Here is a 14,392-nt window from a genome sequence, read left to right as displayed (position 1 = left end):
CCATATGTGCAAAAGTATGTAGAAGAAACAAAATTAAACTTGCCAGAGATCTAGAAAAAAATAGTCCAATAGATATTTTTTTATTGAAAATATTTACAGTTTCCCTCCTCACAAAAGATTTAGCACCACAAAAGTGAAAAAGTTTCCATGAATCAAATAAATTTCTGTGATGATGATGTTGGTGATGAACAAATTAAATCACAAAAAAGACACAGCACATTTGATCACATCATTTTATAATGAATTCAGCAGTAAATGAAATGAAATGGTTAAGCAGGGAGGTTGGACATGGTTCAGATTAATTTGGGATGACTGGTTAATCTCTTTCACACCCCTGGTAGAGAAAGCTGTCACATCGCTGTCATCAGACATCAGAGTCTTTTCAGGCTCTGAAGGACTTAAGTGTTTCTCCTGTTTGCTTCATCTCAGTCTCTGTTGGCGAACTGTAAAGCAAAGAGATCTTCGTCACATTTTCACTCTGTTGCAGTTGCTCCAACAAAAGCGATTTTCTTTTCAAAATAGGAAATGTAGTTCTGACAAAAAGTTTAATCAAAATCATTATTTCTATCAGATTTTTTTTTGTCTTCTGTTCACTAATTTAAATTAATTAGAACGAAATGAATATACAACAAGTATGATTGTGTTACGGAGTTTGCATACATTTGCATAGCGAAAAGGACGTATAGAAGCTGAAATATATACAAACATTTGTAAATGTCCCTTTACAAGTTCCATAACAACAAAAGCCTTCTGGATTTACTCTAGGTGGTTATTTGATCAGACTCAGCATTTACTTTTTTTAGGTTTAAGGTCAGGGATAGAAGCCTAAATGTTAGACTACTTTATTCATTTCAAAACCAGTTTTGATGTATTTGGAATTGTAATGTTAGCTGATTTTGCCTCAGCTTTATTTGTCTGGTACGTCAGTTGAGAGAAAATTAATTAAAACATTCAGGAAACACCAAAGCTCAAGCTACTGTAAACTGAAAATGACAGAAATACCAGTTTCATGTTCAAATTAGATGTTTGGAGGAGCTTTTGAACAAGATGGAGCTTTAATTTGTTTCAGAGCTGTTGGTTCATTGCACAAGATGAATGGAATAAGAAATGACTTCCAACTTCAGTTCAAACAGCAGCTACATGGCTAATGTTCTGACAGGACAAAGATCCCAAATGGATCATAAATGAGATATATTAAAGGACATAAACTGATCCAATAAAAAATATATTAAGTGAAATTGTTTGTTGTATGATCATCCCAAATAATGGTTCAAATACATTATTAAATTATTACATTATTAAAAGCCAAAAATTATTTTTCCAGACATGCAGGACCAGGATGTGTATGTAAGCCACTTTCAAGTGTTCCTGTTTGCCTGTGATCTATTTTTGATTACCAAAGCAAAACCGCAACAATTCATGTTGTTCTGAGCAGACGGGGCAGTACTCACTCATGTCATTGTTTCTTGTAATGGCCATGGCGGCTCTGGCGCGGGGTCCCTGCTGGTTGAAATGATAGCCGAATTTAAGAATGCTGGAGTTGTTTTCCAACATGGAGGCAATCTCCATCTCGACTGTGTCTCCCAGCTTCTGTCTCTGCATAAAAGAACGGGAATGGATTCATCTTTTGTTCTTTTGCTGTTTTTTTTTTTGTTTTGTTTTTTTACTGATACTGGTTAGACTGACTAAATGCATTGCTTGAAAAAATGGCCACATCTGTTTCCTACCTGGTTGTCAATCTTGAGCTCCACCAGTGTGGCATTGTTGGCCATGGCTTTAATGATGGCCATCATGCCATCTGAAGTAATAAAATTGGACTCAATGTTAAGACTCTGCAAGCTGGTGTTCTCCTGTAGCATCTCAGCACATGCCTGGAAACAACAACACACATAATATGATCACATGCTCTACGTTTACATTATATTTTTTGTTTGACAGACAAAAACCTTACGACAAACACTTAAAGGATGCTGATTTTTGAATAGGGAAATATTTTAATTTTATTTATAACTGAGTAAAGTACATAGTAAGAAATATTGTAAAAAATAAATGAAGTCATAACACCAAAGTCTTAAACTTTTTTTTTTTTGCTGTTACTGTTAATAAAAACACCAATGTACTCACATAAGCCACAGGGTCATTGCTACGAGTTGCAGCAATGCTTAGAACCTCTACATGGGAGTTCTCCTTCATTGCGTCAAAGACCTCCTTTAGTGTTGGGATGGGAATGTCCTACAGGTCAAAAGGTTAAATCAGTAGTCTTTATTTGAGCCAGCTTTAAATTACTTAAACTATTTAATAGACTGTGTGTTGTGGCACTTCGTGACATGACAAATGTTTGGCAAAAAAAAACTTGAAAAAGTTTTTTTTTTTTTTTTTTTTGGATGAAGCAAAAAATGAACTAAGTAGCAGATTTTTGCTATTCTTGCTGTAATGCACGCCTGAAACTACCTTGATGTTGTTCAGGTTGACCTCAGTCAGAGAGCTGTCATTGTTGAGGATTCTCTCGAGGGTCTCCTCCACATTGGTGGGGTTTGGAGGTTCTTCAGGGAAGCTCTTGAATGGATCTGGTTTCACAACACCTGGATGCGACAGGAAGACACAAGTGAGGCTAAAGAGATGCAGAGTGAAATTAATCTTGATTATACAGCACTATTCAACTAATCTGCATTTCTAGAATGAGTGTCACTCACTGTTGATGCCCTCTGTGTTGGCGATTGTGCCTGTGGTGCCCAGAGCATCGTAGTACTGCTTGTTGCTCATCAGAGTGTACATTCCAAGGATGGCTGCAAGGAGAGGAAAACTATCACTACACAGCTGTGTCATGGTCACTGCTGAGATATACATGCCACAGCCTGCTTTACAGTCCATTTTCTTTTTTAAATCTGTGCTGCTACTGTGTCCGAAGATAAGGTTTTACACACTGGTTTGCTGGTAAACCAGATTTTTATTTCCTTCTGTTGTACTTTTGGATTTAAAACCTAAAGACTTCTGGATTCTGTGCGTGTCATAATATAATGTAAGCTTCTTTGCATGTTTTTTGAAATCAAAAAATATTGTTTTATTTCTACTGAGTTTAGGGACCTGGATGTCCTATCAGAGTTTTGCAAGGATGGATGGATGTTAAATTCACATTTGACAGGGTTTGTTAAATCATATGCTAAAAGATAAATGACAGTACAAAAGAAAATTGTAAGCCACATTCATACATAAAATAAATAATTGAAGAAAAAGAATTAAAAACAATCTGACTGTGATGATATTTAAAATGAATATTTCAAAGAGGATGTTATTAGTTAGCGTATTCTTAGCAAGAAATATATAGACATATTTTTGTAAATTTGGCCTTATTTTACACCATTTTATTATTATTTTTCTGTTTTTATGCTTTTGTTCATCTTAGTTTGAATATGGATGCCTCTATTTACATTTACTTTGCTGTTACTAAATTTCTCCACTGTGGGACAACAAAGATATTTCTAATCTAAAGATATAAAACAGTTCTCAGAAACATTGGTTCTAAAACTGATCTTTAAGTATTTTTCAGTTTAAACTGTATTTTTAGATTTTAAAAAGAAACATGAGAAAAAACAAACAATTTTCTCACACATTTTGCTTTGGAATCAAAGGCTCAGTTTTCCCAGTGAGTTTGTGTTTGTGAAATAAACACAAACTTCTTTAAAGTTTGTGTTTGTGAAATAAACACAAACTTCTTTAAAGTTTGTGTTTGTGAAATAAACACAAACGTCTTTAAGAAGTTTGACCTACTTTTGTAGTTAGTAACAATAACTGCTGAGGCTATAAAATCCTCTAAACAACATCCAAACAATTGTAGTCATTAGGTGAGAAGTACCATATTTTCGCTGATATTCAGTTTAAAACCATGCAAGATGTAGTACCACAATTTCAACAATGACTTAGTGTTTATATTTGATATTTATATTAATTGTGAATGAGCACCATATAAATAAGCTGAAATCAATTGAATCATGTACCTGGCAACAGTATTTTTCAAAATAAAACGTTTTATAGATCAGTACTTAAGGATCCATAATTTACTTAAAGGTGAAATGAAAGTAAACGTATTTTACCCGAACTTTGCTGTTTCTTTGCTGCTTTTACAGTTTGTCACCAGCAGGAGGCAGACTGTTTTCTTTTTTTCTTATTTTTTTTTTTTTTGCTTGGTCTTGTAAACTGCCAGCACCCATCTGATGTAGAAGCCAACTGCTGTGACAGCACCCACCTCCCCACCCACCAGCCTCCTGACCCGGAGAGGGGAACCATGGGAAGGGCCTTGAGAGAAAAGAGAAGCCAGGGGGGACAGCTGCTAGTTAAGGGGGCAGGGATTTCTGGGAGTGAGATAGAGGTGTTTCTGGCCATTAACACCTGGACGTCATCCGGTTTGGCCCTGACAATAACCCCTGGTAGCTTTACCACTCAAAGTAGACTATTGAACTAAAATATTTAAACTCAGATTAAACGTGTTTGTCAAAATCAGGACTAAATTTTAAATCCAACTTTTCTGCTTAACCTGCCTGGTGCTATCTGAGCTCAGATTGGATGTTTTATAAATGTTTTAATGTGTTTGCCCACACAAAGCCTGACAGGGGCTAACTGAGATTTAATCCTGATCTGGATGCTGTCCAGGGTCAGATACGCAGTTGCTGGACAAACACACTTCCTCGTTCTGCTTGTCTGACCGGACTGTCAGGAGAGTGTGACTGCTTGTCCAGCCTGCTTTGTCACTCTCAATAAAGTTGACTCTCTTAATGATTCAGTTTCATCCACTGCAGACAGACCCAACTTCTCCAATTACCAGCCATTACTTTGAAGCAGCAAAGCGCGCCACATTCTGGATCCTAAACTGAAGTTTAAGGATTCCGACCTACAGGAAACATGGAAAACTGTGGCATAATCACTCAATACAGAGCCTTCCCACATGTCTGCTTGGGGCAGATACAGTATCTTTGCTCTCACCATCCCTACATCCTCTCCACCCTTTCTTCAGTGGCCTGCAGCCAGGCTTATTTATTTTAGTGTTTGCTGAGCTCGGGGAATTGGAGCTTGCTGCATTTCTGGCAGCATCTGTTAACTCGGGACAACTTTGACATCTTAGTGTTGAGGGAAACAATTTGAAGCCAACAACAGAGACAACAGCCCTGCATGATTGAACTATGTGGGTCACAGCGGCCGTTGTGAAAACAATGAGATCACACTATGCATTGTGGGCCATTATTATGGGTTAGATAGCAGCTGTTGGTGGGAAACTGAATGGGGAAAATATGGCAGAGCAAAATAAACTTGTTTTTTTTTTTTTAGATTTTTTGCAAAATAGCAACTAAAATGATATCCTATAAAACCATTTATGATCTTAGACACAGACAGTTTTGAGTCAAAGGAACATATTTAGTTAATCTTAAGTGTTTGATCAGCGCTGTGAAGGTTTTCTAACCTGCAATGTCGCACATTTCTGCATCTGTGGCGTTTTTCAGAGCTTCTTCCAGCTCTGGCTCCAGGATCACCTGCTCATGCAGGGGAATCTCCTTTGGCTTCTTAGGCACAAATTTCTTTCCTGGAGTCCAGACGAAAAGAAAATCAAACAGCATAACTGCAGTATTCAAAGCAATCTAATATTAAATGAAGTTCTGCAGATTTCTTTCACTGTTTTGACAGATGATAGTTCTCATAAAAGTGTTTAAGAGCTATGAAGCACTACTTTCTAATTTTTCTTATGTGAATAAATCTACACAACAGCACCTGGCAATACAAAAGTACTTGTTGTATTCCTAGTTTCTATTTAATAAATCTAATAAAGTTCAACTGAAGCGCACTCTCTTGCAGATCTTTTAGGTCTAAACATGTTGGACTGCAGCTGCTTAATGAATGTGGCCTCAAAAGTCAGTCGGCTGCAAAATCCCACACAGATCTGAAACCAAGAGCACTGAACTTTGGAGCAGCGGTGCATCACAGACTGCAACTCTGTAGAGCTGCTGGAAGGAGAAGGAAAAAGCCTTTTGAAATGCACAAGCTAGAGGTGAAGAACTCCCTTAGTCGTGTTTTGTTTTCCAAAATGCAGATCTAAATGACACAAATTGCATTTTCATTTCAAAGAGTTAAGAGAAACTGCTTTCCCTGACCTTTCTTTTTCCCAGTGAAGGGCACCAGGTCCTCCCTGTCGGGGTGCTCCAGAGCCTCCTTCTCCAGGTGCTGCAGCAGGGCTTCACGGTCAAACGGCCCCGTCGGGCTCTTCTTGGTCTGGTCTCGTTGCCGCATGCCAGCTGGAAGCATGGCATTCTGGGAGAATACAAGATCAAAACAAAACAATGTCCAAATGAAACATCTCAAAGATTCAGGAATATGTTCTGCGAAGCCTCCAGAGGTTTGCTAAAGAACATTAGTGAACAATCAGAATCATGAACACCAAATAACACAGCAGGCAGAAGGAACATAGTGGAGACTTTTAATGTAGCTTGCCAAATGTCATGTAGGTGCTCCAGCAGACAGATTGACAATTTGGATTCCTAGGTGCAAAGTGCTTTATGGAAGTAAACACTGTACATAACCCTGAAAACACCATCACAATCATAAAAAAATAGAAATTTTTTATGCAACGTTATCCTGTTGGGATGTTTTTATTTCAGGTACCTTTTTTGTCTATCACACAAAAACCCAGAGCACACATTAACATTTGTTAAAATGTGAAATGCTTCAAAGGGAATTGACACACTAGCAAGGTGCTCCAAAAGCGAAACAATGCCTTGATGCTAGGCATCATTTCAATCTTTGTGATGGTGCAAAGAAAGATTTTACATAAAATCAAGAACAAATGTGGACAACCCTGAGCATCCTCTTCATGAGGCTGTCAAGTTTCTTCAGTGTGAGGCTTCTTCAAATTTGTTTTAATACAGACTACTACAGGAGACCTTTCCTGTCCACATCCTTCACCATCTACAATAACTCTTTAATTAAATGAGCTTCAACAACATTTATTTTTTTTAATTTGAATTTGAATTGAGCTCGCCATTGTATTTTTTGCATAAAATTCTGATAAATTAGCATTTAGCACAGCTTACACACAGAATATTAAATCGGGTTTGTAGATTTTGTTGGATGTTGGAGTCATCAGAAGGAAAAAATTAAAGGATAACGTGAAAATTCAGTAGAACTATGAATCTACGGATGACCTGATTTAAGAAAAACCCACACCAGGTTTGAATGAGACCATCAATCCGCTTGGCAGGTTTTACTGTCACTCCATACCTCAGGGTCCATCTCCTGCAGTTCATACTCCAGCTGCTCCAGCTCTTTAGCACTGAGGCCTTTGAGGATGGCATCCTCATCGATGTTCCTTGGGTCCGACATGGCTCACATACACTCACAGTCACTCATACACACCACTGCGCACCCCTGGATTCGAGGGCACTGTGAGGATAGAAAGGAAAACAGTTCAGTGCATTGTTAAGCCTATGCTTACAAATGTTAAATAAAATAAATATACATGCATTTCCAATCATCAAACCAAACAGTTAAGAGAAGTTTCACCTTAAAACATCTGAAAGGTGATTAACCACAGACTGATGTCCTGCGTAAGTGAAACATATGAGACACACAGAGCAAAGTCCTTGTAACATTAAACCCTTCGCTCACCACATAGCAACTAAGAATAGCAGAATGTGGAGAGGACTGAAAGGAGCAATCCCTTATTTATCATTGACAAACACTCATACAGAAGCAGGCCCACCCAAAACATATCTGCTAACACTAACGCAGGGCGACTGTCACACCAACAAGAAGCAAAGGATTCATCCTACATAAGAATTTTAAACAAGACAAACACAGCATGAGACATCAGAGTTTGAGTGGCCAATGTCTTTATGTTTGGTCCAGAGTTTTCCAAACTTTGACAAAGGAGTAAAATCCTCTCAGGCCATGTAACAGAATAAGGTTTATTAAAGAGAGAGGATAATTTGCATAAATTAAAAGGAGTTCTAATACCAAATAACGGTAAAAGAATGATTCCATGTTCTACCTCTCATACAGAGTAAAGTCAAATCAAATCAAGTCTATTTGTACAGAACATTTAACTAGCAAGGCCTTTCAAAGTGTTTTTCATCATAAAACATAATGTACTAACCAATGGTGAAACAAGTAAAAAGACATAGCATTTTTCAGATTCCATCATTAAAATCATCAAGCAAATACATGTAAAATATTCTGATCATTGTTCCAGTTACTAGAAATGAAAGGAGACTCTAAACAGGAAGGTTGTTAGCTTTGATTTGAAGCAACTCAGTGTTTCAGCATCTTTGCAGTTTTTGTTCCAGATTTGTGGAGCATAACAACTGAATGCTGCTTCTACATGCCTTGGTTCTGGTTCATGTCATGACACATGGATAACGTTTAAAAAATCAAAAGATATAAGTGATGCTGAATTGAATTTTCTCTGTCAGATGAAACAGATAAAGTGAGGAACTTCACCATCCAGGGAAATTCTAGATAAAGCTGCTGCTCCTTTGTGTTGACGCCTCCTGGATGTCTCTTTTCCAAAGTTTCCTGAATACATCACAACAGTCCCGACCCTAAACTCACTGAAAGAAGCAGTTATCTAAAACATCACCTGGACGTTAGTTTCAGGCCTCCTAAACGAGCAAGCATCCAGCAACATAAGGATGATGGAATCAGACCGCCTGATAAAACCTGTTAGTTTGTTCCTGTGCGGCTCACGAGCTCTGCTGGCTTCACATCACCACTGAGTGGCTCTAATGCGTAAAGCCAAGGACACAAACTCTGGATCACACCTCAGGTCGAGGAAGATAGAGGAGATTTAAAGGATAAGAAGGAGAGGAGGGGATGCAGCTCAGGAGGCAATGTGGAGAACAACTCAACTGATTTACTTTCACCATGAACAAGTGGTTTTGATTTGCTTTTAAAACGCAGAAACGAACGAAGTCCCTTTTCGTTGTGATTATATCTGTCTCCAACATTTTCACCATGATAGAAACAGAATCATGTGCATTTCCAGCCTTGAAAAAAAAAATGTTTCAGCTATGAAACAATAAATCATAAACTAAAATAGCAATCTGTATTTATAACAGTTTATGTCTTTCCCCAAATGTTGACCTCTGAACTTTATGTGATGGAACACAGAGAAACCAGAGAACAAACTTTTAATAATACCAATTTACTCCTATTCTCTGAGGAAGCGCAGTCGTGAAATTCAATATGAAAATATGACTGCTGAGTTAGTGCCCAACTACATCCTAGTCCTCTTTTAATGAATCACAAGTTCATGCACAGAGAAACATTTTATAGATCACTGTCAATAAAGGAACAATTAATATATAGTTTTATAAACTGGCTTTATTAAGACTGATGTAAATTGTTAAAAAACAAACAACAACAACAACAAAATAGAACCTTGAATGCACACACAGCTTCTATGAAAATCAAAATCTAACAAACTTTGTAACTTCGATTTTTGGTTTTATTTTTTATTATACTTCATAAACCAGCATAGACCTGTTTTGATTTCTTTAACTAAAGCATTTAATAGAAAGTAACATTAAATGTTGCCCCCTGTTTTATTGCATCAGTCCACCTCAGTGGAAACAATTGATGCAATAATAAATGTTGATTTGTCCCCTGCAGTCCCTGTAGAGTTTCTAGATGCAACCAAACAATCTGTGATCCAAGCCGTCTGATGGCTGTCACCTGTTCTGCCAGTTGGCTGATGACTGTTCATTTTCCAGTCAAAAGTCAAACTCATGCATCTCCAAGTGGCTGAATCTGAACCTGTGCAACATTCAACAATTACAGATATGACATTTAGGAGTAGAAAACTGCATTAAAAAGGCATGTCCCATAGATTTTCGGATTTTTATTTATAAGGACGGCAAATTCAGACTACTGTGAAAAGTAAAGAAATAATAATCATATTTTTCAGAAGTAGGGAGAGCCACACACAAGATGAATCTGAGATGCAGTAAAGAGAAGAATCATCCACTCAATCATCTTTTAGTTTGATTTTTATTTCTAACCCAGGTTTCTAGGAAAATGTGAGAAACCTTAGTAGGAAAATTAATACGTTGTGCTGAAATATATAAAAAAATAATAATATGAATATTTACCTGCAGTGACAGTACTCATATAAAAAGTCTGAGTTCAAAACCTTTGTTAGTTATGGTACCGTTCAGACTTAAACATTAAAAAACTACTCTTTGTGTTGAACAAGTAAGATGCAGATTATGATTGTTTCCCAGTTTTTATATCATTATAAGCTGTTTAGTATGAATTAGTTTTCTTGTCTAATTTATTGACAGAAGATCTTTGTCCACTTTTCATAAAAGAAGCCTCATAGCCTCATGCTAGGCAAAAGTTAGGTGTAATATTAAGATGCTGCTTCTCGTATTTCATTACCTCTCATCCTGCCAAAGAGTGAATTTTTCAGGTAAAGTGTAACTGAGCTCTTAAAAATTTTCAGACATGAATTTTCTGGAGGCAGCTTGTTTATGCACAAAAGTAAATCAGGACTTTTTGGCTGTGTGTTGATTCCTCTCAGTACGGGGTTTCAACCTCCAACCATCTGGTGAACTCCTAAAAGCACAATCACAACTTTAGTCACAGCATCTGATTCCTCTGCTTTTATTTTACTGTGATTTAATACATATGTATGGCAGTTTTAAAGTTTTGCTTTCAAAGATACTTTGCATCTCAAAAACTAACATTACGTACAGTAGGTAATGAAGCGGTAGAAGAAATTTGTCTCTTTAGAAAAAAAAATACTTATGAGAAATTGGAGGTGGAGGTTATAAACACAAATCCTCTGAAATGATTAATACATTACTTTTCTATCAATAAACCTTTCAGGTTTTAGTAACCAAACTCCTGTTTTGATTGCCTCTTAGATGTTAAATTTACTGTCCAGGTTTTTCAAAGAGCAAAGCCAAGGTTCCTTCAGCAAGCAGACCTTTGTGAAGATCTCTCGCCATGCGAGGGTCGTCTTCTCCACGCCTTACCGTCCGAGAGCAACATTCCAAATCAGCCCTCAGATTAATTTTAGCCACACAAGTCAGCTACTTTCAGTCGTGTGAATCCTCCCCAGCTTGGGTTGATACTTAAGACTGTGTCAGAGTACCATCTGTACCTTGAAGAGCAACTTTTAAAAGTTTTATTTGAGGAAAAAAATCCAAAAGACAATCTGTTCCAGGGAGAGAAATACAGATGTCAGCCATTAATGGAGCTTCACTGAATTTGATGAATAGGCAGAGAACAAACTTTGCCTTCTCTCCTTTAATCTGCGGCTTTCAGAGACAAATCTCCAAATCCTCTATGACGAATTAAAAACACAGTGTTGGGAAATGATTGGATGATTTAACTCCTCCACTTACAATGCAGGCTGCCTCAACAGTAACCCACTATCCCAGGCTTCAGCGCAGGAAAATCCTCTGCACACAAACTGAACTTTTTTTAGCTTTAATTTTACATTCAACAGCAAAACAGAAACACTGAAAAACTTCTGAACAACATATTCAACAATTCCTTAATTTTTACTCCATTCTAGCTGAATCAACCTGAGTCATTCAAACTGAAATAGAAATTAATGACTCTATTGGCCCCATATAACAAAGAAAAAGCAGCAGAGACGCAGGGAAGCAGCCTCCCACCTACCTTCACAGAAGCACAGGGCTGAAGCCCCTCAGCAGGACAGAAGCTGAAGTTAAAGCAGGTTCCCTCTCTGTTTTTCCTCCCCCCTCCCTTTCTTGTTTCACTCTCTCATGGGTCAGGCTTTATGGTTGCTATGCTGAGACGAGCTCACTAGCAGCACTTTGAGAAGTCAGCATTTTATTATTTTGGCTGTGTGACAGAGAAGGGAGAGACTGAAACAAGTGGGACCTATTCATCAGCCTTTCGAGCTGCATTTAAAGTTGTTCAAGAGGTAGAGAAATAGTGACATCTAGTGGTTTGACTGGGGGGTACACTGGAACAGGAATGCAATCCTTGGAAAACTTTATGACCGCGGAAGAGCAGAGCCTGATAATTAGTGATAGAAACCTGAATAACGATGGTACAAAGCATATACATAAGAAGAAGTAGTTTTTATTATTATTATTAAATGCAGTCGTATTTTTCTTAAATACAACCTTTAATTTTTAAATATGAATTCCTTGTAAACTGTAACATCCCCTTATCTTTCTGGTGATTTTTCAATTTTTTAAAAAATCTGAAAAAGCGATGTCTTTACCTTTACAAATTGGTTATTTTCTTAATGACAATTTTTAGTTCATTGAACATAAAGCAGCTGACAGTTCTGTTTTATTGTTTGTTTTTTTTTTGTTAACATGCAATGTAAACTTTTTTTTCAAAATTATCTCTCTTTCTTACTGTTTATTCAATGTCACATGCTGTTTTTATTTTGTTTCTTTAATTAAGTAAAGCACCTTGAAATGCCTTTGTGCTGAAATGTGCTATACAAATAAAATTTGATTGATTGATTGATTGATACCCCTTTTACAGTAACTGTTTAATATTTTATTACTACTACTACTACTACTACATCTACACAACAGGTTGAAGATATACATTTTGAATTCATTAATCTACCTACCAGACTCATTTCTGCCACCTGGTGGTGATAAAGAAGACAAGAGGTGACTTTGCAACCTCTTGTTGGAAAAATTAAATAAACAACCATGAAATGCATAAATGTATCAGAAACATTTACATGTTACATGGAAATTTCCAAATACAGCCTGGAAGTGCCAAATGATGAAAACAATGAGAAGAAGAAGTGAAATTAAAAGGGTTTGTTTCAAAGCCCTTTCTAAAAGTTATTAAAGCGAAACAGGGGAATTACATACATGCCAGTCATTTCTCTGCAGAATTCCTCAATCTTTAATTAGTGTGTGTACTCTCAGGTGGTCTGGGATTTTTATTACATCGCCTATTTCCTTTATTTTCAACAAATAAATATATATTTTTTAAAATGGGTGGAAAATGCATTTTGAGATTTGATTATCGTGTAACTTTAAAACACTATAATACTGGAGTACCAGTATTGCTTCATGATTGTTTTACATATATATATGTAAAACATACATACATATATATACATGATTGTTTTACATATATGTATATATATATATATATATATATATATATATATATATATATATATATATATATATATATATAAAACAATCATGAAGCAATACTGTTACTTGCTTCATCAGAATCACAGGACATGTCTTCAGAAATTCAATTTTTTTTCTCCTGAGAAATGTGCATCACACAAATTTTGTGATGCACAAAACACATTTACACATTTTATGTTGCTTTCAAATGAATGGCTTCAGCCTATGACAATAACTGACCCATTTCACTATAGATAATCGCCCTCTCTTAACAGCTTTTGTTCCGGAGTGGATTTACACATCTTGAAGCAAAACAGATTTACCGCTGGGAGATGAAGACCTGTTAGGCTGGACTGCTTATACTTCCAGATGCACAGGCCATCTTCAGCCATCTGGAAACTGATGAACCAGACTTTTAGAAGTCTGCAGGTCTCTTCCTGTTATCTTGACTGATTTATTTTGATGTTCCGTGATGTCACACAGAGGAAGTGTGCTGAAGGTGTTACCCTAAAATAAATCCAGATGCATGTCTCCAGTTTACTCAAACTTTGTGAATTGACCCTTTGGAAGCGTAGAATGCCATGGCATAATCACTGTTAAAAGGTAAAGGAGCTTCAGTCTATGTGAAATTTGAAATTTGAAGAAAGTAATAAATAAAAAAAATCTCTCATGGAGATGGAAATATCTTTAAATCAATATAAACAACCCCAAAGTGATCAGAAGTCAATCTCAAATAAAATCCAAAGCCCAAACACATGGGAATCAGGATAGTTAAAATAACTGGAAACATATATATTTTTTCTATATATAAATGTTCATAACTGACAACCTTCAATAACATTATACTGGTACTATTTGTTTTATTGCATTTTGAGATGCTTGTCTCGTGTCTTAGAATGAATCAAATTTTAAATCAGAATTTCCCAGTGGTATGAATAGTTTTGGGCTCAACTACATCTGGTTTAAGCTACATAAATATACCACTGAATTAAAAAAACAACAACTATGAACTACTTTTCATTAATTACTGTTTTTCTTTCACTACACTGAAACAAGTAGGTGGTGTGATTTATATTTTTCCCAAAATATGGCGCCAACATTGATTGCAGTAGATGTTTGTTTGGCATGAGTCTGATTTCTTCCCACTACAGGTTTACATGGAGTTCCCCTGTTTCATGGGAACATTTGGAAAGTAAACTCAGGCACTTTTCATTTCATAACTTCATCTTCTCACTGTTTACATCATGTGGCATTTCCAAACT

The 14,392-nt window shown here is 36.5% G+C and overlaps 1 protein-coding gene across 2 annotated transcripts; it reads right to left on the bottom strand.

Moving 5' to 3' along the window:
• Positions 1-64: 64 nt before the first annotated feature.
• Positions 65-11,829, bottom strand: tmod4 (tropomodulin 4 (muscle)). 2 transcript variants are annotated; one of them, XM_014991326.2, is made up of 10 exons: positions 11,668-11,829; positions 7,261-7,422; positions 6,138-6,294; positions 5,453-5,572; positions 2,694-2,786; positions 2,452-2,582; positions 2,125-2,232; positions 1,728-1,871; positions 1,452-1,596; positions 65-443 (listed from the first exon to the last, which is right to left on the bottom strand). In XM_014991326.2, exons 2-10 carry the CDS (start codon positions 7,360-7,362, stop codon positions 421-423), a joined length of 1,023 nt encoding a protein of 340 aa, XP_014846812.1. In that variant the 5' UTR covers positions 7,363-7,422; positions 11,668-11,829; the 3' UTR covers positions 65-420. The 2 variants fall into 2 exon arrangements, with proteins under 2 accessions (XP_014846812.1, XP_014846813.1); XM_014991327.2 differs by lacking the exon at positions 11,668-11,829 and adding an exon at positions 7,543-7,680.
• Positions 11,830-14,392: the final 2,563 nt, after the last annotated feature.

Source organism: Poecilia mexicana, unplaced genomic scaffold, assembly GCF_051168715.1.
Source record: "Poecilia mexicana isolate PSO_F unplaced genomic scaffold, ASM5116871v1 scaffold_16, whole genome shotgun sequence".
Taxonomy (NCBI): Eukaryota; Metazoa; Chordata; class Actinopteri; order Cyprinodontiformes; family Poeciliidae; genus Poecilia; species Poecilia mexicana.
This window is presented reverse-complemented; position numbering and strand designations above follow the sequence as displayed.

Coding starts and splice junctions, on each gene's coding strand:
- tmod4 (XM_014991326.2), bottom strand. CDS start 7,362: ATGTCGGACCCAAGGAACATCGATGAGGATGCCATCCTCAAAGGCCTC. Junction 2,233..2,451: donor TCAACCTGAACAACATCAAG/GTAGTTTCAGGC, acceptor TTTGACCTGTAG/GACATTCCCATCCCAACACT. Junction 444..1,451: donor TACAAGAAACAATGACATGA/GTGAGTACTGCC, acceptor TTTGCTTTACAG/TTCGCCAACAGAGACTGAGA.